Raw genomic sequence first — 24033 nt, 5'->3', positions numbered from 1 at the left:
AGTCCCAGGGAGATGTTTTCTCCATACTCCCAGATTTTTTTTAACTTCAGGCAAAGACATATGGTTCCAGAGTACAGGAAAGCACTGGTGGGCATCAATTTCACTGCATAGCTGTCTTCCCAGAGGTGGTCTAAACCCAGCTAAAGACCACCCCATTTTGGTGGCTCAAAGCAAGTCGGCTTACAAACTTTCATTTTTCCCACTTCCCATAGTTTCACCAGAAAACAACCGAGTAAAGGGTGGCTTTGTCTGACCTCTACATATACAAGGAAGAAGAATTACCATGAGGGCAAGGTCAAACATATAGTTACTCTCCATCTTAAGATGAGTTTTTCCATTGCCCCACTGCTAGGTATCCTATTTGTGACTCTGGCTCTCGTAGAGAAAAAGGGGCACAGAAAATCATGTCTAAGTGAGACTCATATATAAAGGTTAAGTGTTCATCAAGCAGACATCCGAAAGCAGTGTGGTCCAAACCCACAAGTCCGACATTAACCCATTAACCCACATGTCCAAGACCAATTGCAATGTCCTCCTCCATCTTTCAAAAAAGACGACATGTTGCAGGCTGAAGGAGGGGGGCCGAGACAGTGAGTGTGTAAGCAGAGCCGCGTGGTCTGTGGATATATCAGCATATCTCTGCACGGCTACTCCAACAACCCGGGCTTCCTTTGGGTAAGTACATGTGTCTTCGGCTCAGGGACGTCTTGCCGGAAAGGAGCCTTGACAGCTAAAGCAGGGAACAAGCTGAGGCAGCTGCACCCTGCTCCCACGTTCAGAAAAGAAGAGACCCAACTAGAATGGCAATGCTCAAGGAGCCATTGATCCCTCCGCCCTTCATTTAACTGCACGTGTGTATCACCCAGGTGGGCACAATCCACGAACTAAATCCACATTTGTGAACCTGGCACCCGTTCAAAATTCTTTAACCCCAACATGGAATTAAGTAACATCAGGACCTTAATTCAAAGCCTTATGGAATGTTCCCCCATTCCGAAAGTTTGTAAGCCAACTGCTCTGTGCCTTTATACCCCTAATTTTAGCTATTCACTTTATGTATGGCCCACTAATAAAAAACCAGTGCTCAGAGGAAACAATCATTGCTCACCATGAAGAAATCTTCATTCTAATAGGAACTTTTCACAGTCTGTGTCCATTAGCAAAATCAAAGCCGGAGTGGCCGTGCATAAAGTCAGCACTCTTAGGCACCAGTTCACAGTCTCCAATATCGCCCTCTGCTGGGCTTCGGGTCGACCCGTGCCAGTTACCTCGCTCAGCCTTCACGGGGTATCCACCGGTCACCTTGCTTGTAGACCATGGGCTCTCGCCACTATTCAACAAGTTGGGCTCCTGATGCGACGTGGTGATCTTTACTCGAGTCACCCTTGTGTTCCCCTTTACAGGTAAACAAATCCACAGGTATCCATGCCCATACGCAACAATCCTGTTATTGCTGCATTTCTCCGACCTCCACACCATATGTAGATCCACGTGGACACCCAGCAAGCAATTCAGCCTGCTCACAGGCTCTCTTTAACACTCACTCCCAGGGAGATGTTTTCTCCCTACTCCCAGATTTTTTTTTTTTACTTCTGGCCAAGTCTTATGATTCCTGAGTACACCAAAGAACTGGTGGGCATCTATTTCACTGCATACCTGTCTTCCCAGAGGTGGTCAAAACCCAGCTAAAGATCACCCCATTTTGGTGGCTCAAGCAAATGGGCTTACCAACTTTCATTTTCCCCCTTACCCTAGTTTCCCCAGAAAACAACCGAGTAAAGGGTGGCTTTGTCTGACCTCTGGATCGACAAGGAAGAAGAATTACCATGAGGGCAGGGTCAAACATATAGTTACTCTCCATCTTAAGATGAGTTTTTCCATTGCCCCACTGCTAGGTATCCTATTTGTGACTCTGGCTCTCGTAGAGAAACAGGGGCACAGAAACTCATGTCTAAGTGAGACTCATATATAAAGGTTAAGTGTTCATCAAGCAGACATCTGAAAGCAGTGTGGTCCAAACCCCCAAGTCCGACATTAACCCATTAACCCACATGTCTAACAACAATTGCAGTGTCCTCCTACATCTTTCAAAACAGATGACAAGTTGCTGGCTGAAGGAGGAGAGACAAGGCAGTGAATGTGTAAGCAGAGCAGCGTGGGCAGTGGATATGTCAGCATATCTCTACACGGCTACTCCAACAGCCCGGGCTTCCTCTGGGTAGGTCCTTGTGTCTTCGGCTCAGGGACGTCTTGCCGGAAATGAGTCTTGACAACTAAAGCAGGGAACAAGGTGAGGCAGCTGCACCCTGCTCCCATGTTCAGAAATGAAGAGACCCAACAAGAATGGCAATGCTCAAGGAGCCATTGTCACTCCGCCCTTCATTTAACCGCACGTGTGTATCGCCCAGGTTGGCACAATCCACGAACTAAATCCACATTTGCAAATATGGCACCCGTTCAAAATTCTTTAACCACAACATGGAATTAAGTAACACCAGGACCTTAATTCTAAAACTTATGGAATGTTTCCCCACTCAGAAAGATTGTAAGCCAACTACTCTGTGCCATCATACGCCAAATTTTAGCTATTCACTTTATCTATGGCCCAAAATATAAAACAAGTGCTCAGAGGAAATATCATTGCTCGCCATGAAGAAATCTTCATTCCAATAGGAACCATTCGAAGTCTGTGTCCATCGGCAAAATCAAAGCCGGACACGCCGTGCATAAAGTCAGCACTCTTAGGCACCAGTTCATAGTCTCCAATATCGTCCTCTGGTGTGCTTCTTGTCGACCCGTACCGGGGACCTTGCTCAGCCTTCATGGGGTATCCACCGGTCACCTTGCTTGTAGACCATGGGCTCTCGCCACTATTCAACAAGCCTGGGGCCTGATGCACATGGTGAACTTTACTCGAGTCACCCTCGTTTTCTCCTTTTCAGGTAAACCAAATCCACAGGTATCCGTGCCCATACGCAAGCAGTCCTTTCATTGCTGCATTTCTCGGACCTCCACTCCATATGTAGATCCCCGAGGTCACCCAGAAAGCAATTCAGCCTGCTCACAGTCTCTCTTTAACACACAGTCCCTGGGAGATGTTTTCTCCCTACTCCCAGATGTTTTTTTAACTTCTGGCAAAGGCTTATGGTTCCTGAGTTCACGAAAGCACTGGTGGGAATCTATTTCACTGCATAGCTGTCTACCTAGAGGTGGTCTACACCCAGCTAAAGATAACCCCATTTTAGTGGTTCAAAGCAAGTGGGCTTACAAACTTTCATTTTTCCACCTTTCCATAGTTTCCCCAGAAAACAACCGAGTACAGGGTAGCTTTGTCTGACTTCTGGATAGACAAGGAAGTAGAATTACCATGAGGCAAGGTAAAACAAATAGCTACTCTCCATCTTAAGATGAGTTTTTCCATTGCCCCATTGCTAGGTATCTTATTTGTGACTCTGGCTCTCATAGAGAAACAGGGACACAGACATGAGTTTCTAAGTGAGACTCATATATCAAGGTTAAGTGTTCATCAAGCAGACATGCGAAAGCAGTGTGGTCCAAACCCACAAGTCCGACAATAACCCATTAACCCACATGTCCAACACCAATTGCAATGTCCTCCTCCATCTTTCAAAACATTCGACATGTTGCTGGTTGAAGGAGGAGAGCCCAGGCAGTGAATGTGTGAGCAGAGCAGCCTGGGCAGTGGATATGTCAGCATATCTCTGCATGGCTACTCCAGCAGCCCGGGTTTCCTCTTTTTAGGTCCATGTGTCTTCGGCTCTTGGACGTCTTGCCAGAAAGGAGCCTTGACAGCTAAAGCAGGGAACAAGTTGAGTCAGCTGCACCCTGCTCCCACATTCAGAAATGAAGAGACCCAACTAGAATGGCAATGATCAAGGAGCCATTGATCACTCCACCCTTCATTTAACCGCACGTGTGTATCGCCCAGGTTGGCACAATCTACGAACTAAATTCACATTTGCGAACCAGGCACCCGTTCAAAATTCTTTAAACCCAACATGGAATTAAGTTACATCAGACCTTAATTCTAAAACTTATGGAATGTTCCCCCACTCGGAAAGTTTGTAAGCCAACTACTCTGTGCCTTTATACGCCAAATTTTAGCTATCCACTTTATCTATGGCCCACTAATATAAAACCAGTGCTCAGAGGAAACAATCATTCCTCGCTATGAAGAAATCTTCATTCCAATAGGAACCTTTCAAAGTCTGTGTTCATCGGCAAAATCAAAGCCGGACAGGCCGTGCATAAAGTCAGCACTCTTAGGCACCAGTTCACAGTCTCCAATATCGCCCTATGGTAGGCTTCTGGTCGGCCCGTGCCAGCTACCTCACTCAGCCTCCACGGGGTGTCCACCAGTCTCCTTGCTTGTAGACCATGGGCTCTCGCTAATGTTCAACAAGCCTGGGCTCCTGATGCAACGTGGGGAACTTTAGTCGAATCACCCTCTTTTTCTCCTTTTCAGGTAAACCAAATCCACTGGTATCTGGGCCATACACAAGCAGTTCTTTTATTGCTGCAGTTCTCCGACCTCCACTCCATATGAAGATCCACGTGGTCACCCAGCAAGCAATTCAGCCTGCTCACAGGCTCTCTTTAACACACAGTCCAGTGAGATGTTTTCTCCCTACTCTTAGATTTTATTTTAACTTCTGGCAAAGGCTTTTGGTTCCTGAGTACAGGAAAGCACTGGTGGGCATCTAATTCACTGCACAGCAGTCTTCCCAGAGGTAGCTTAACCCAGCTAAAGATCACCCAATTTTGGTGGCTCTAAGCATGTGGGCTTACAAACTTTCATTTTTCCCACTTCCCATATTTTCCCTAGAAAACAACCGAGTAAAGGGTGGCTTTTTCTGACCTCTGGATAGACAAGGAAGAAGAATTACCATGAGGGCAAAGTCAAACAAATAGCTACTCTCCATCTTAAGATGAGTTTTTCCATTGCCCCACTGCTAGGTATCCTATTTGTGACTCTGGCTCTCGTAGAGAAACAGGGGCACAGAAACTCATGTCTAAGTGAGACTCATATATAAAGGTTAAGTGTTCATCAAGCAGACATCTGAAAGCAGTGGGGTCCAAACCCACAAGTCCGACATTAACCCATTAACCCACATGTCGAAACCAATTGCAATGTCCTCCTCCATCTTTCAAAACAGACGACATGTTGCAGGCTGAAGGAGGGGGGCCGAGACAGTGAATGTGTAAGCAGAGCCGCGTGGTCTGTGGATATATCAGCATATCTCTGCACGGTTACTCCAACAACCCGGGCTTCCTTTGGGTAAGTACATGTGTCTTCGGCTCAGGGACGTCTTGCCGGAAAGGAGCCTTGACAGCTAAAGCAGGGAACAAGCTGAGGCAGCTGCACCCTGCTCCCACGTTCAGAAATGAAGAGACCCAACTAGAATGGCAATGCTCAAGGAGCCATTTATCCCTCCGCCCTTCATTTAACTGCACGTGTGTATCACCCAGGTGGGCACAATCCACGAACTAAATCCACATTTGTGAACCTGGCACCCGTTCAAAATTCTTTAACCCCAACATGGAATTAAGTAACATCAGGATCTTAATTCAAAGCCTTATGGAATGTTCCCCCACTCCGAAAGTTTGTAAGCCAACTGCTCTGTGCCTTTATACCCCTAATTTTAGCTATTCACTTCATGTATGGCCCAGTAATATAAAACCAGTGCTCAGAGGAAACAATCATTGCTCGCCATGAAGAAATCTTCATTCTAATAGGAACCTTTCACAGTCTGTGTCCATCGGCAAAATCAAAGCCGGACAGGCCGTGCATAAAGTCAGCACTCTTAGGCACCAGTTCACAGTCTCCAATATCGCCCTCTGGTGGGCTTCTGGTCGACCCGTGCCGGCTACCTCGCTCAGCCTTCACGGGGTGTCCACTGGTCACCTTGCTTGTAGACCATGGGCTCTCGCCACTATTCAACAAGTTGGGCTCCTGATGCGACGTGGTGAACATTCCTCGAGTCACCCTTTTGTTCCCCTTTACAGGTAAACAAATCCACTGGTATCCGTGCCCATACGCAAGCAATCCTGTTATTGCTGCGTTTCTCCGACCTCCACACCATATGTAGATCCACGTGGACACCCAGCAAGCAATTCAGCCTGCTCACAGGTTCTCTTTAACACACACTCCCAGGGAGATGTTTTCTCCCTAATCCCAGATATTTTTTTTTACTTCTGGCCAAGTCTTATGATTCCTGAATACACCAAAGAACTGGTGGGCATCTATTTCACTGCATACCTGTCTTCCCAGAGGTGGTCAAAACCCAGCTAAAGATCACCCCATTTTGGTGGTTCAAGCAAATGGGCTTACAAACTTTCATTTTTCCTCCTTACCCTAGTTTCCCCAGAAAACAACCGAGTAAAGGGTGGCTTTGTCTGACCTCTGGATCGACAAGGAAGTAGAATTACCATGAGGGCAAGGTCAAACATATAGTTACTCTCCTTCTTAAGATGAGTTTTTCCATTGCCCCACTGCTAGGTATCCTATTTGTGACTCTGCCTCTCATAGAGAAACAGGGACACAGAAACTCATGTCTAAGTGAGACTCATATATCAAGGTTAAGTGTTCATCAAGCAGACATCTGAAAGCAGTGTTGTCCAAACCCCCAAGTCCGACATTAACCCATTAACCCACATGTCTAACAACAATTGCAGTGTCCTCCTCCATCTTTCAAAACAGATGACATGTTGCTGGCTGAAGGAGGAGAGACGATGCAGTGAATGTGTAAGCAGAAGAGCGTGGGCAGTGGATATGTCAGCATATCTCTACACGGCTACTCCAACAGCCCGGGCTTCCTCTGGGTAGGTCCATGTGTCTTCGGCTCAGGGACGTCTTGCCGGGAAGGAGCCTTGTCAGCTAAAGCAGGGAACAAGGTGAGGCAGCTGCACCCTGCTCCCATGTTCAGAAATGAAGAAACCCAACAAGAATGGCAATGCTCAAGGAGCCATTGATCCCTCTGCCCTTGATTTAACCGCACGTGTGTATCGCCCAGGTTGGCACAATCCACGAACTAAATCCACATTTGCGAACCTGGCACCCGTTCAAAATTCTTTAACCACAACATGGAATTAAGTAACACCAGGACCTTAATTCTAAAACTTATGGAATGTTTCCCCACTCAGAAAGTTTGTAAGCCAACTACTCTGTGCCATCATACGCCAAATTTTAGCTATTCACTTTATCTATGGCCCAAAATATATAACAAGTGCTCAGAGGAAATATCATTGCTCGCCATGAAGAAATCTTCATTCCAATAGGAACCATTCAAAGTCTGTGTCTATCGGCAAAATCCAAGCCGGACACGCCGTGCATAAAGTCAGCACTCTTAGGCACCAGTTCACAGTCTCCAATATCGTCCTCTGGTGTGCTTCTTGTCGACCCGTACCGGGGACCTCGCTCAGCCTTCATGGGGTATCCACCGGTCACCTTGCTTGTAGACCATGGGCTCTCGCCACTATTAAACAAGCCTGGGGTCCTGATGCACATGGTGAACTTTACTCGAGTCACCCTCGTGTTCTCCTTTTCAGGTAAACCAAATCCACAGGTATCCGTGCCCATACGCAAGCAGTCCTTTTATTGCTGCATTTCTCCGACCTCCACTCCATATGTAGATCCCCGAGGTCACCCAGAAAGCAATTCAGCCTGCTCACAGTCTCTCTTTAACACGCAGTCCCTGGGAGATGTTTTCTCCCTACTCCCAGATATTTTTTTAACTTCTGGCAAAGGCTTATGGTTCCTGAGTTCACGAAAGCACTGGTGGGCATCTATTTCACTGCATAGCTGTCTACCCAGAGGTGGTCTAAACCCAGCTAAAGATAACCCCATTTTAGTGGTTCAAAGCAAGTGGGCGTACAAACTTTCATTTTTCCACCTTTCCATAGTTTCCCCAGAAAACAACCGAGTACAGGGTAGCTTTGACTGACTTCTGGATAGACAAGGAAGTAGAATTACCATGAGGCAAGGTAAAACAAATAGCTACTCTCCATCTTAAGATGAGTTTTTCCATTGCCCCACTGCTAGGTATCCTATTTGTGACTCTGGCTCTCATAGAGAAACAGGGACACAGAAACTCATGTCTAAGTGAGACTCATATATCAAGGTTCAGTGTTCATCAAGCAGACATCCGAAAGCAATGTGGTCCAAACCCACAAGTCCGACAATAACCCATTAACCCACATGTCCAACACCAATTGCAATGTCCTCCTCCATCTTTCAAAACATTCGACATGTTGCTGGCTGAAGGAGGAGAGCCCAGGCAGTGAATGTGTAAGCAGAGCAGCCTGGGCAGTGGATATGTCAGCATATCTCTGCATGGCTACTCCAGCAGCTCGGGTTTCCTCTTGGTAGGTCCATGTGTCTTCGGCTCGGGGACTTCTTGCCAGAAAGGAGCCTTGACAGCTAAAGCAGGGAAAAAGCTGAGTCAGCTGCACCCTGCTCCCACATTCAGAAATGAAGAAACCCAACTAGAATGGCAATGATCAAGGAGCCATTGATCACTCCACCCTTCATTTAACCGCACGTGTGTATCGCCCAGGTTGGCACAATCCACGAACTAAATTCACATTTGCGAACCAGGCACCCGTTGAAAATTCTTTAAACCCAACATGGAATTAAGTTACATCAGACCTTAATTCTAAAACTTATGGAATGTTCCCCCACTCGGAAAGTTTGTAAGCCAACTACTCTGTGCCTTTATACACCAAATTTTAGCTATCCACTTTGTCTATGGCCCACTAATATAAAACCAGTGCTCAGAAGAAACAATCAATGCTCGCTATGAAGAAATCTTCATTCCAATAGGAACCTTTCAAAGTCTGTGTTCATCGGCAAAATCAAAGCCCGAGAGGCCGTGCATAAAGTCAACACTCTTAGGCACCAGTTAACAGTCTCCAATATCGCCCTATGGTGGGCTTCTGGTAGACCCGTGCCAGCTACCTCACTCAGACTCCACGGGGTGTCCACTGGTCTCTTTGCTTGGAGACCATGGGCTCTCGCTAATGTTCAACAAGCCTGGGCTCCTGATGCGACGTGGTGAACTTTAGTCGAATCACCCTCTTTTTCTCCTTTTCAGGTAAACCAAATCCACAGGTATCTGGGCCCATACACAAACAGTCCTTTTATTGCTGCATTTCTCCGACCTCCACTCCATATGAAGATCCACGTGGTCACCCAGCAAGCAATTCAGCCTGCTCACAGACTCTCTTTAACACACAGTCCAGGGAGATGTTTTCTCCCTACTCTCAGATTTTATTTTAACTTCTGGCAAAGGCTTATGGTTCCTGAGTACACCAAAGCACTGGTGGGCATCTAATTCACTGCACAGCAGTCTTCCCAGAGGTAGCTTAACCCAGCTAAAGATCACCCAATTTTGGTAGCTCTAAGCATGTGGGCTTACAAACTTTCATTTTTCCCACTTCCCATATTTTCCCCAGAAAACAACCGAGTAAAGGGTGGCTTTGTCTGACCTCTGGATAGACAAGGAAGAAGAATTACCATGAGGGCAAAGTCAAACAAATAGCTACTCTCCATCTTAAGATGAGTTTTTCCATTGCCCCACTGCTAGGTATCCTATTTGTGACTCTGGCTCTCGTAGAGAAACAGGGGCACAGAAACTCATGTCTAAGTGACACTCATATATAAAGGTTAAGTGTTCATCAAGCAGACATCTGAAAGCAGTGTGGTCCAAACCCACAAGTCCGACATTAACCCACATGTCGAAACCAATTGCAATGTCCTCCTCCATCTTTCAAAACAGACGACATGTTGCAGGCTGAAGGAGGGGGACCGAGACAGTGAATGTGTAAGCAGAGCCGCGTGGTCTGTGGATATATCAGCATATCTCTGCACGGCTACTCCAACAACCCGGGCTCCCTTTGGGTAAGTACATGTGTCTTCGGCTCAGGGACGTCTTGCCGGAAAGGAGCCTTGACAGCTAAAGCAGGGAACAAGCTGAGGCAGCTGCACCCTGCTCCCACGTTCAGAAAAGAAGAGACCAAACTAGAATGGCAATGCTCAAGGAGCCTTTGATCCTGCCACCCTTCATTTATCCGCACGTGTGTATCGCCCAGGTTGGCACAATCCACGAACTAAATCCACATTTGCGAACCTGGCACCCGTTCAAAATTCTTTAACCACAACATGGAATTAAGTAACACCAGGACCTTAATTCTAAAACTTATGGAATGTTTCCCCACTCAGAAAGATTGGAAGCCAACTACTCTGTGCCATCATACGCCAAATTTTAGCTATTCACTTTATCTATGGCCCAAAATATAAAACAAGTGCTCAGAGGAAATATCATTGCTCGCCATGAAGAAATCTTCATTCCAATAGGAACCATTCAAAGTCTGTGTCCATCGGCAAAATCAAAGCCGGACACGCCGTGCATAAAGTCAGCACTCTTAGGCACCAGTTCACAGTCTCCAATATCGTCCTCTGGTGTGCTTCTTGTCGACCCGTACCGGGGACCTCGCTCAGCCTTCATGGGGTATCCACCGGTCACCTTGCTTGTAGACCATGGGCTCTCGCCACTATTCAACAAGCCTGGGGTCCTGATGCACATGGTGAACTTTACTCGAGTCACCCTCGTGTTCTCCTTTTCAGGTAAACCAAATCCACAAGTATCCGTGCCCATACGCAAGCAGTCCTTTTATTGCTGCATTTCTCCGACCTCCACTCCATATGTAGATCCCCGAGGTCACCCAGAAAGCAATTCAGCCTGCTCACAGTCTCTCTTTAACACGCAGTCCCTGGGAGATGTTTTCTCCCTACTCCCAGATGTTTTTTTAACTTCTGGCAAAGGCTTATGGTTCCTGAGTTCACGAAAGCACTGGTGGGCATCTATTTCACTGCATAGCTGTCTACCCAGAGGTGGTCTAAACCCAGCTAAAGATAACCCCATTTTAGTGGTTCAAAGCAAGTGGGCTTACAAACTTTCATTTTTCCACCTTTCCATAGTTTCCCCAGAAAACAACCGAGTACAGGGTAACTTTGTCTGACTTCTGGATAGACAAGGAAGTAGAATTACCATGAGGCAAGGTAAAACAAATAGCTACTCTCCATCTTAAGATGAGTTTTTCCATTGCCCCACTGCTAGGTATCCTATTTGTGACTCTGGCTCTCGTAGAGAAACAGGGACACAGAAACTCATGTCTACGTGAGACTCATATATCAAGGTTAAGTGTTCATCAAGCAGACATCCGAAAGCAATGTGGTCCAAACCCACAAGTCCGACAATAACCCATTAACCCTCATGTCCAACACCAATTGCAATGTCCTCCTCCATCTTTCAAAACATTCGACATGTTGCTGGCTGAAGGAGGAGAGCCCAGGCAGTGAATGTGTAAGCAGAGCAGCCTGGGCAGTGGATATGTCAGCATATCTCTGCATGGCTACTCCAGCAGCCCGGGTTTCCTCTTGGTAGGTCCATGTGTCTTTGGCTCAGGGACGTCTTGCCAGAAAGGAGCCTTGACAGCTAAAGCAGGGAACGAGCTGAGTCAGCTGCACCCTGCTCCCACATTCAGAAATGAAGAGACCCAACTAGAATGGCAATGATCAAGGAGCCATTGATCACTCCACCCTTCCTTTAACCGCACGTGTGTATCGCCCAGGTTGGCACAATCCACGAACTAAATTCACATTTGCTAACCAGGCACCCGTTCAAAATTCTTTAAACCCAACATGGAATTAAGTTACATCAGACCTTAATTCTAAAACTTATGGAATGTTCCCCCACTCGGAAAGTTTGTAAGCCAACTACTCTGTGCCTTTATACACCAAATGTTAGCTATCCACTTTGTCTATGGCCCACTAATATAAAACCAGTGCTCAGAAGAAACAATCATTGCTCGCTATGAAGAAATCTTCATTCCAATAGGAACCTTTCAAAGTCTGTGTCCATCGGCAAAATCAAACCCGTACAGGCCGTGCATAAAGTCAACACACTTAGGCACCAGTTCACAGTCTCCAATATCGCCCTATGGTGCGCTTCTGGTCGACCTGTGCCAGCTACCTCACTCAGCATCCACGGGGTGTCCACCGGTCTCCTTGCTTGTAGACCATGGGCTATCGCTAATGTTCAACAAGCCTGGGCTCCTGATGCGACGTGGTGAACTTTAGTCGAATCACCCTCTTTTTCTCCTTTTCAGGTAAACCAAATCCACAGGTATCTGGGCCCATACACAAGCAGTCCTTTTATTGCTGCAGTTCTCCGACCTCCACTCCATATGAAGCTCCACGTGGTCGCCCAGCAAGCAGTTCAGCCTGCTCACAGACTCTCTTTAACACACGGTCCAGGGAGATGTTTTCTCCCTACTCTCAGATTTTATTTTAACTTCTGGCAAAGGCTTTTGGTTCCTGAGTACACGAAAGCACTGGTGGGCATCTAATTCACTGCACAGCACGCATCCCAGAGGTAGCTTAACCCAGCTAAAGATCACCCAATTTTGGTGGCTCTAAGCATGTGGGCTTACAAACTTTCATTTTTCCCACTTCCCATATTTTCCCCAGAAAACAACCGAGTAAAGGGTGGCTTTTTCTGACCTCTGGATGGACAAGGAAGAAGAATTACCATGAGGGCAAAGTCAAACAAATAGCTACTCTCCATCTTAAGATGAGTTTTTCCATTGCCCCACTGCTAGGTATCCTATTTGTGACTCTGGCTCTCGTAGAGAAACAGGGGCACAGAAACTCATGTCTAAGTGAGACTCATATATAAAGGTTAAGTGTTCATCAAGCAGACATCTGAAAGCAGTGTGGTCCAAACCCACAAGTCAGACATTAACCCATTAACCCACATGTCGAAACCAATTGCAATGTCCTCCTCCATCTCTCAAAACAGACGACATGTTGCAGGCTGAAAGAGGGGGGCCGAGGCAGTGAATGTGTAAGCAGAGCCGCGTGGTCTGTGGATATATCAGCATATCTCTGCACGGCTACTCCAACAACCCGGGCTTCCTTTGGGTAAGTACATGTGTCTTCGGCTCAGGGACGTCTTGCCGGAAAGGAGCCTTGACAGCTAAAGCAGGGAACAAGCTGAGGCAGCTGCACCCTGCTCCCACGTTCAGAAATGAAGAGACCCAACTAGAATGGCAATGCTCAAGGAGCCATTGATCCCTCCGCCCTTCATTTAACTGCACGTGTGTATCACCCAGGTTGGCACAATCCACGAACTAAATCCACATTTGTTAACCTGGCACCCCTTCAAAATTCTTTAACCCCAACATGGAACTAAGCAACATCAGGAACTTAATTCAAAGCCTTATGGAATGTTCCCCCATTCCGAAAGTTTGTAAGCCAACTGCTCTGTGCCTTTATACCCCTAGTTTTAGCTATTCACTTTATGTATGGCCCACTAATATAAAACCAGTGCTCAGCGGAAACACTGATTGCTCTCCATGAAGAAATCTTCATTCTAATAGGAACCTTTCACAGTCTGTGTCCATCGGCAAAATCAAAGCCGGACAGGCCGTGCATAAAGTCAGCACGCTTAGGCACCAGTTTACAGTCTCCAATATCGTCCTCTGGTGTGCTTGTCGACCCGTACCGGGGACCTCGCTCAGCCTTCATGGGGTATCCACCGGTCACCTTGCCTGTAGACCATGGGCTCTCGCCACTATTCAACAAGCCTGGGGTCCTGATGCACATGGTGAACTTTACTCGAGTCACCCTCGTGTTCTCCTTTTCAGGTAAACCAAATCCCCAGGTATCCGTGCCCATACGCAAGCATTCCTTTTATTGCTGCATTTCTCTGACCTCCACTCCATATGTAGATCCCCGAGGTTACCCAGGAAGCAATTCAGCCTGCTCACATTCTCTCTTTTACACACAGTCCCTGGGAGATGTTTTCTCCCTACTCCCAGATTTTTTTTTTTAACTTCTAGCAAAGACTTATGGTTCCTGAGTTCACGAAAGCACTGATGCGCATCTATTTCACAGCACAGCTGTCTTCCAAGAGGTGTTCTAAACCCAGCGAAAGTAACCCCATTTTGGTGACTCAAAGCAAGTGGGCTCACAATCATTCATTTTTCCCACTACCCATAGTTTCCCCAGAAAACAACCGAGTAAAGGGTGGCTTTGTCTGACCTCTGGATAGACAAGGAAGAAGAATTACCACAAGGGCAAGGTGAAACAAATAGCTACTCTCCATCTTAAAATGAGTTTTTCCATTGCCCCACTGCTAGGTATCCTATTTGTGACTCTGGCTCTCATAGAGAAACAGGGGCACAGAAACTCATGTCTTCATGAGACTCATATATAAAGGTTAAGTGTTCATCAAGCAGACATCCGAAAGCAGTGTGGTCCAAACCCACAAGTCCGACAATAACCCATTAACCCACATGTCCAAAACCAATTGCATTATCCTCCTCCATCTTTCAAAACAGACGACATGTTGCTGGTGAAGGAGGAGATCCAAGACAGAGGATGTGTAAGCAGAGTAACGTGGGCAGTGCATATGTCAGCATATCTCTTCCCGGCTACTCCAACAACCCGGGATTCCTCTGGGTAGTTCCACGTGTCTTCGGGTCAGGGATGTCTTGCCGGAAAGGAGCCTTGACAGGTAAAGCAGGGAACAAGCTGAGGCAGCTGCACCCTGCTCCCACGTTCAGAAATGATGATACCCAACTAGAATGGCAATGCTCAAGGAGCCATTGATCCCTCCGCCCTTCATTTAACTGCACGTGTGTATCACCCAGGTTGGCACAATCCACGAACTAAATCCACATTTGTGAACCTGGCACCCGTTCATAATTCTTTAACCCCAACATGGAATTAAGTAACATCAGGACCTTAATTCTAAACCTTATGGAATGTTCCCCCACTCAGAAAGTTTGTAAGCCAACTGCTCTGTGCCTTTATACCCTTAATTTTAGCTATTCACTTTATCTATGGCCCTCTAATATAAACCCAGTGCTCAGAGGAAACAATCATTGCTCGCCATGAAGAAATCTTCATTCCAATAGGAACCTTTCAATGTCTGTGTCCATCGGCAAAATCAAAGCCGGACAGGCCGTGCATAAAGTCAGCACTCTTAGGCACCAGTTCACAGTCTCCAATATCGTCCTTTGGTGGGCTTCAGGTCGACCCGTGCCAGCTACCTCACTCAGCCTTCTCGGGGTGTCCACCAGTCACCTTGCTTGTAGACCATGGGCTCTCGCCAATGTTCAACAAGAGTGGGCTCCTGATGCGGCCTGGTGAACTTTAATTGAGTTACCCTCGTGTTCTCCTCCTTGTTAGGTAAACCAAATCCACAGGTATCCGGGCCCATACACAAGCAGTCCTTTTATTGCTGCATTTCTCCGACCTCCACTCCATATGTAGATCCCCGTGGTCACCCAGAAAGCAATTCAGCCTGCTCACAGGCTCTCTTTAACACACCATCCTAGGAAGATGTTTTCTCCCTACTCCCAGATTTTTTTTAAATTCTGGCAAAGACTTATGGTTCCTAAGTACATGAAAGCACTGTTGGGCATCTATTTCACTGCATAGCTGTCTACCCAGAGGTGGTCTAAACCCAGCTAAAGATAACCCCATTTTAGTGGTTCAAAGCAAGTGGGCTTACATACTTTCATTTTTCCCACTTCCCATATTTTCCCCAGAAAACAACCGAGTACAGGGTGGCTTTGTCTGACCTCTACATAGACAAGGAAGAAGAATTACCATGAGGGCAAGGTCAAACAAATAGCTACTCTCCATCTTAAGATGAGTTTTTCCATTGCCCCACTGCTAGGTATCCTATTTGTGACTCTGGCTCTCGTAGAGAAACAGGGGCACAGAAACTCATGTCTAAGTGACACTCATATATAAAGGTTAAGTGTTCATCAAGCAGACATCTGAAAGCAGTGTGGCCCAAACCCACAAGTCCGACAATAACCCATTAACCCACATGTCCAACACCAATTGCAATGTCCTCCTCCATCTTTCAAAACAGATGACATGTTGCTGGCTGAAGGAGGAGAGCTGAGGCATTGAATGTGTAAGCAGAGCAGCGTGGGCATTGGATATGTCAGCATATCTCTGCACGGCTACTCCAACAGCCCGGGCTTCCTTTGTGTAGGTCCATGTGTCTTCGGCTCAGGGACGTCTTGCCGAAAGGAGCCTTGACAGCTAAAGCAGGTAAGAAGCTTAGGCAGGTGCACCCTGCTCCCACATTCAGAAATGAAGAGACCCAACTAGAATGGCAATGCTCAAGGAGCCATTGATCCCTCCGCCCTTCATTTAACCGCACGTGTGTATCGCCCAGGTTGGCACAATTCACGAACTATATCCAAACATGCCATCCTGGCACCCATTCAGAATTGAAATTACGTGACACCAATAACTTAATTCTATAAGCCTCTGATTATGTTTCTCCCTCTGGAATGTTTTTAAGCCATCTACTCCGTGCACTTGTACCTCATATTTTCGCTGTTTGCTTAATCTACGGCCCTCTTAGATCAAACCTTTTCTCAGAGGAAAAAATCATTTTCGACCTGAATAAATCTTCATTCCAATAGGAACCTATTGAATTTTGCGTCCATCAACAATGTCAAAACCGAACAAGCCATTCATAAAGTCAGCCATGATCCACTCCAGTTCACAGCCTCGAAAATCCACCATCTGTTTGGGTTCTGGTCAACCCATGCCTTCCTCAGCTCTACGGTGTCCACCGATCACCTTGCTTGTAGACCATGAGCTCTCTCCAATATTCAAGAAGCTTGGGTTACTCATGCTAGATCATGAATTTTTGTTGATTCACTCTCATATTCTCCATTTCTCCTGTAAACCAAATACACAAGTGTCAGAGGCCAAACTCAATTAGTGTTTTTATTACTACATTTCTCCAACTTCTACTGAGCAAGTAGATTCACGTGGTCACCTTGCAAAACCGTCAGCCTGCTCATAAGCTCCCTTTTACACCCATTCCCTGGGAGGTATTTTCTTTGTACTCCCAGATTTTTTTAGTGTTGGCAAAGACTTGTGGTTCCTGAGTACAGGAAAGCACTGTTTCGCATATAAATCAATTCTCTGCATAGCTGTCTTCTAAGGTGTTTCCTAAGCCCATGTAAAGATCAAATTTTGTTGGCTCAAAGCAAGTGGGCTTACAAACTTTCTGCTCTCATACTTCCCATAGTTTCCCCAGTAATCTATTGAATATAGGGTGGCTTTGTCTGACCACTGGCTAGACAGAGAAGGAAAACTACCATGAGGGAGAGGTCAGACAAACATCTACTCTCCATCTTATGGCTAGTTTCTCCAGTACACCACTGCTAAGGTACCACAATGTGTTAGTCAGGGTACTTTAGGGAAAGAACTACAGTGAAACTCATGTCTAAGGGAGAGTTTTATATAGTTTATATAAAGTGCTTTATATAGTTTATATATAGTGTGCATCAAGCAAAAATCCCAAACCTGTCCTGCCAAAACCCACAAGTCCAAAATTAATCCCTCAACCCCTTTATCCAGTATCAAACCACAAAGTCCTCCTCCATCTCACAAACCAGACACCATGATGTTGACTGGAGGAGGAAAGCCGATTCAGTGAATGTGTAAGCATCTCTGCACTGGCATCGTGTCTACTAGGTCCATGTGGCTTCTCCTCAGGGATGTCTTTCAGGAAATTATTCTTGGGAGCTAAAGCAGGGAACTGGCTAAGGGAGCTGCATCCGGATCTGACCATCATAAAGCAAGGCACCCCAGCATTAGAAAGGCGTGGATCCCTGAACCACTTATCCCTCTCCCTTTCAATTCGCCCCACATGTGTTTATCGGCCAGCTTGTCACAGCAAACTAACTACCTCACAGCTCTTCTAACAGTCCATGACATCAATTGTATCAAGCTCATTTATACCACTATCATTTGTTGCCATCATTTTCTAAACAGTTACTTTCTTTTTGAACTCTTGGTTCAATTCTTCTCTTTTCCTACACTCCCACTCTCGTGACCCCTTGATTTCCTATCTTATACTGAGTGCTGTGTCCCTTCACCACATTCATGTTGTTTACCCCCCTGGGGAGCAGTATTATACAGCAATCATTGTGATCGGTTTCCCCTTTCTACCCCTACCTTCCATCTACCCTCCTGGTACCCTTCGGTTTCTGTTCCTGAGGGGTTGGTCTGACCTTGATTCTGTGTGTCATGATCCTTTATCTGTACCTGTATACATGCTCTTGCCTACGCACAACTGATTGGCAGAACTGGGATCATGATAGAGGGGGGTGAGGAAGCCTTAAAGATACAGAGGTATGTTGTACATTTCATTAGTGTTATACTGTGCTCTGGTTGCCTCATCCTTTTGTTGTGACCCTTCTGTGAGGGTATGTCCTCCCGTCTACAGATGGTTTTTGGGGCTCTGCTCCAACCCCTTTATCCTAAACAATATGGGGGTTTTTGTTTGTTTGCAGTCTTCTGGTGCCTACCTGATTCTGTCAACACCTCATGATCTTACAGGCTAGGGCCCTTTCATATGGGATTTGTTGCTTCTTTGCTAGATGGCTGCAAGTTTACCATCAGTTTTTTAAGAATCCAGATGTTTTATCTTTTTATAGCTGGGCATCATCAGCTTTCTTTACCTCATTTGCTTATGCATTCATTTTGCCTTCAGCTATTATGCTGGGAGGGTGAGCATCACTGAATGCTGGGTTGTTAGAACAAAGTGTTCTTGTGTTGAGGGAGGGCTTAAGCAGAGGCCCAAAGTCCATCCACTTCCTTAATTTATCGCTATGTAAATATATGTACATAGGCCAATACCTCGATTTTTATTAATATATTTTCATAAGTGCACACCTATGTTTATTCCTGTATCCTTAGATTTGCTTCCTAGATCGTTCCTGTTTTCTTTTTACCTTCCTCCTTTCCCAACATCATGCGTGCCCTTCTTCTCTCAGCTAGATTGCCGTTGCTCCACCACCACCACCAGGATCTCTATGTCCTCCTTGTTGTTCCTTTTAATTCCCTAGTTGTTTCCTGTCTATGGCATCGTTTGCTCACCACTCCTTTCCTCCCACTGTCTCCTCTCCCAAGTGCCTCCAGAAATGCCGGTCCCTTTACTTTCTCCTTGGGCTTTCTTCCCAAACCTATCTTATATTGGTAGGCAAAGCAATAAAAGAGACAAAGCAAAAAGAAAACAAAAGACTGAATAAAAAGGGAAAACAACAAAAGGGGGGAAACCTAGAAAACCCCCCTGAAAACACATACAAAATTCCAAATCTGTCTGCTGACCTTTATGATTATCTCCCCACCAGTCTAGAGGGGTTCTGAGAACTGCCCCTCCTAGCCTGAAATCTATTGTAGGGACACTTCAAGGGCTTCGTGGCTTGGCAATGCTCCCATTGCTGATCTGTTCTGTTTCCTTCCTGGTTCATCCCATTGTGGGGATGGTCAGGCCCGACTCACTCCCTGCTGGGTGTCCCGAGTATTGTCCTCATTCACAATATGTTCCAGTGAGGGGACACCATGTCTCAAGCTGTTGTCAGCCCTACAGTCCTCTCTGTGCCTTAGCAGCAGCATGCAGGGCCGTCCTCCTCAGGACTTGGTGTGCCAGTATCCAGTCTAAACCCTCACTCCCTTTTTCCTTTGGGTTTACACTTCCATATGGGCATGGCGGGCCAGCCCCTCTCCCCAACCTGTAGGCTAAGTGTTGTCCTCTGTAGCGCATACTTCTAGGGGAAATGGAAGCGGGGTTGTCAGTTTGGCTTTGATTGGGGATGGCCCCATAGACCCCTCAGTGATCTACATATAACCTCCTCCCTGGAGGATGGGCAACAGGAAAGTGGGTGAAAACTTGGATCTCCATCTGCAGAAGAATGAAACAGGACCCATACCTCACTCCATGTACAAAAACAAACTTAAACTGGATTACAGACCTAAATGTAAACCCCAGAGCTATCAGGATCATCAATTAGAAACTTAAGGGGTCTATTGCAGGGCATACATGGACTAGCAAATCTAATAAAGGAAGCACACAGAGCAAAAGACAACACAGATGCCTGGGGCCTACTAAAATAAAACACTTATGCACCTCAAAAAATTTCATCAAAATAGTAAAATGAGAACTCACAGATTGGGGTGGTGGGGTAACAATGACACAACTAACGAGAGACTTGTTACCAAAATCTATGGAATTTTTCTAAGAAAAAAATTAGTCCAATTGAAAGGTGGGCAAAGGACATAAAATAGACATTCACCAAAGCTGGCTTGTGAATGACTAACACATACATGAAGATATGCTCACCATTTCCTAGCCACCCAGGAAATGCAAATCAAAACAACAATGAGTTATTACCGTACACTCCTCACAATAGCAATTGAAACACACAACAGAGAATGACAAATGCTAGAGAGGGCGTGGAGCATTTGAAACTCTTATACATGGCTGGTAGTCTTGTAAACGTTTACAACCAGTGGGGAACGCTATGAGACTACCTGAAGCAAGTAGCATTAGACCCAGCAACACCTCTGCTTGTCATATACCCCAAAGTAGTAAGAGACAGACCCCAGACATGTGTTCTCCTACATTCACCGTAGCACTGTTCACAATAGCAAGAGGCTGGAAAGAGCCCAAATGCCCATCAGTAAAAGAATGGAGGAAGAAACTCTGGTACACATGGAAATTATGTGCCCCTGAAAAACAGTGATGAAACCATGAAACACCCCATTACATAGATGGGCCTGGAAATGATTATGCTTCGTAAAGTTAGTCAATCACAAAAGGACTGGCACACTACTATAAGGATAAACACCAAGATAAAGGCAGAATTCTGCTCTTGGGTCATGTAATCATCTTTTTGTCATGAAATCTGGCCTCCCAAACAAGGTAGTGAGCCAGTATAGTACCCGTGCACTATATATTGCCCTCTTTACAATTGCATCTTACAAACCACTTCAACGGAAGACACGTCCCCTCCACTGGGATCAATTTCTCAAGATGGGAAGGGAGGAAGGAGGGAGACGACCAATCAGTTGCTGCCATACAACATTGTCCTACGGTCACCCAAATTCAACAGATACTCCTACGAGAGTGATTAGCAAACCATCCTGGAAACTCAAGTCAAGACATGAGGGGGAGACGGGTCTGTCTTGGAAAAGGCAATTACACTTTCGTTGATGGGTAAACTGGGTAGAGCAAGATGCCATCTGGGGGGAAACATGCTTAACGGTACTTATAGAACCCAAGGAGAGAATACGCCTGGTATTACATTCCTAACTGGACACTTTTGACCTGGTTTCTATCCAGTCCTTGGTGATCCAGACTGGATGCTGTAGTCATCTAGGATTTTAGACTCTGTTCTTTCCAGGCTCACAACATCCTCCATGGGCCACATCAGAAGGATCCGATTTGGAAAGTCACTAAGGAGCTGATAAGATAAAGCCCACTAGACCTTATTAGCTCCTTAGTGGCTTTCCAAATCAGTGGGATTTACCTTAGATTCGCCTGAAACAGGTTTAAGAAAGTGCTTTAAAACATACTCCCTTGGACTTAGGGCAAAGTGCTCTAGTGTCCAAAGATGCAGATGACTGCTATCTTAATACTCTGGAATTTGAGTTTGTTGGATTTCAGTCTGGATCTCTTGCTTTGGGAATACCCTGTGAATGGTGTCCCAGGACTATCATATAGTTACTGTTTGTATTCTCTCTTTGCTTTTTTGTCACATATGTTAATCTGGAAGGTATAGTCCTGGCTTTGTGAATGAATGTTATTGAAAATTTTATCCTATTCCCAGTGTATGTGTAGTGACCAGTCACTTAATCTTTTTTTTAATCATTTTACTGGGAGCTCATACAATTCTTATCACAATCTATACATCCATCCATTGTGTCAAGCACATATATACATTTGTTGCCATCATCATTCTCAAAAAATTTGCCTTCTACTTCAGTCCTTAATATTGGCTCCTCCTTTTGTGCCCCTCCTGCCTCCTTCCCCTCCCTCATGAATCCTTCATAATTCATAAATTATTATGTCATATGTTACACTGTCTGACATCTCCCCCTGCCCACTTCTCTGCTGTCCATCCCCAAGGGAGGAGGCTATTCGTAGATTCTTGTAGTCGGTTCCCCCTTTCCACCCCACATTCCTTCTACCCTCCAGGCATCGCCACTCTCACCATTGGTCCTGAAGGGGTCATCTACCCTGGATTCCCTGTGTTTCCAGTTTCTATCTGTACCAATGTACATCCTCTGGTCTAGCCAGCTTTGTAAGGTGGGATTGGGATTATGATATTGTGGGAAGGAAGCATTAAGAACTAGAGGAAAGTTATATGTTTCATCGTTGCTACCCTGAACCCAGACTGGCTCATCTACTTTCCACAACCCTTCAGTAAGGGGGTGTCCAGGAGGCAAAGGGCACTTACAGAGGTCTAAATACAGGCATGGACATATGTAAATATATTTATATATGACAATGGGAAAATAGATCTATGTGCACATATTATAGGTTTAGTATTAAGTTAGCAAATGGACATTGGGCTTCCACTCAAGTACTCCCTCAATGCAAGAACATTTTGTTCTGTTAAATTGGCATTCCATGATGCTCACCTTCCTGACATGATCACTGAAGAAAAATGTGTGCATAAGCAAATGTGGTGAAGAAAGCTGATAGTGCTCGACTATCAAAAGATATAGCATCTGAAGTCATAAAGTCTTGAAGGTATACAAGTGGCCCTCTAGCTCAGAAACAACAAAGCCCACATGGAAAAAGCACAGCAGCCTGTGTGATCAGGTTTAAGGTATCAAAGAACAAAAAATCAAATTATTGTGAATGAGGCGGAGTACAGATTGGGAACGCCTTACAGAAGGGTCACAGGGAGGAGAAGAGCCAGTCAACGATGAAACATACAACTTTCCTCTAGTTCTTAAATGCTTCCTCTCCCCGATCCCCACCCCCACTATCATGATTCCAATTCTACCTTACAAATACAGCTAGACCCACAGGACATACACTGATACAGACAGGAACTGGAAACACAGGGAATCCCTTCAGGACCAGTGATGAGAGTGGCAAAACCAGGAGGGTAGAAGGAAGATGGGGTAAAAAGGGGGAACCAGTAACAAGAATCTACATATAACTCCCCTCCCTGCAGGATGGACAAGAGAAAAGTCAGTGAAGGCAGATAGATGTTGGACAGTGCTAAATTATCAAGTGTTCATGAGGGAGGGTGTGGCAGGAGGGAGGGAAAACATGTGGAGCAGATACCATAGGCTCAAGTAGAAAGAACATGTTTTGAGATTGATGAAGGAAACAAACATAAAAATGTGCTTGAAACAATAGATTTATGTATGGATTGTGATAAGAGTTGTATGAGCCCCCAATAAAATCATTTAAATAAAGATGGAAAGAATACACAGAGTTATGGTATCAAAAGAATAGGTTGACATTCAACCATTTCCAGAGGTGGCATCGGACCAAGAACCAATAGTACTGAAGGAAGAAGCCCAAGCTGCATTAAAGGCACTAGAGAAACACCAGGCTCTGGGAACTGACAAAATACAGGAAACACTCACTCACCAAGAAATCTGGAAGACAGCTGCCCGGTCAACCCACTGGAAGAAATCCATACTTCTGGCCATTCCAAAGAAAAATGAAGTGATGCAACAGAATGGAAATGATAAAATTTTCACTGATAACACATGCCGGTAAAATTTTGATGAAAATATTTCAAAAATGGTTACAACAGGACATCAACGGTGAGCTGCCAGAAATTCAAGCTGGATTCAGAAGCAGATATGATACAAAGAGAATTCTTGCTGACATGAGATAGATGGTGGATGAAACTATAAAATGGCAGAGAGATGCTTATTTGTGTTTTATTGACTACGCAAAAGCACCAGAAAAGAGAGAGCCTAACAATGTGCTGGTTTTCAAATAATCCTCAGCAAGTACAGAAGAATTCACCAAATTCTGGGAGATTTGCTCAAGCAGGGAGCTTTTCTGAAGTTGAGTTTTGGTCTGTTTCTGAGACCCTCAATGCTAATCTTTCTTTATATGTTGTAAGATACTCCCTCGTATTGGTTTA

At 45.5% G+C, this 24033-nt stretch overlaps 1 protein-coding gene across 2 annotated transcripts in view; it reads right to left on the bottom strand.

Moving 5' to 3' along the window:
* Nucleotides 1-24033, bottom strand: part of LOC142436488 (thyrotropin-releasing hormone-degrading ectoenzyme-like) — a 246916-nt gene that overhangs the window by 116195 nt on the left and 106688 nt on the right. The window contains exon 7 of one of the 2 annotated variants that reach the window (XM_075540107.1): nt 16106-16798. The exons of the other annotated variant lie outside the window; for it this stretch is intronic. Coding sequence (XP_075396222.1) covers nt 16747-16798 — 52 coding nt within the window. The 3' untranslated portion in view covers nt 16106-16746. Of the gene's footprint in view, nt 1-16105; nt 16799-24033 lie in introns of those variants that run through there. 2 annotated transcript variants of the gene reach the window in all.

The sequence above is a fragment of the Tenrec ecaudatus genome, unplaced genomic scaffold (assembly GCF_050624435.1).
Source record: "Tenrec ecaudatus isolate mTenEca1 unplaced genomic scaffold, mTenEca1.hap1 Scaffold_353, whole genome shotgun sequence".
Taxonomy (NCBI): Eukaryota; Metazoa; Chordata; class Mammalia; order Afrosoricida; family Tenrecidae; genus Tenrec; species Tenrec ecaudatus.
The sequence above is the reverse complement of the archived record's forward strand: the minus strand, read 5'-3'. Positions and strand labels throughout refer to the sequence as shown.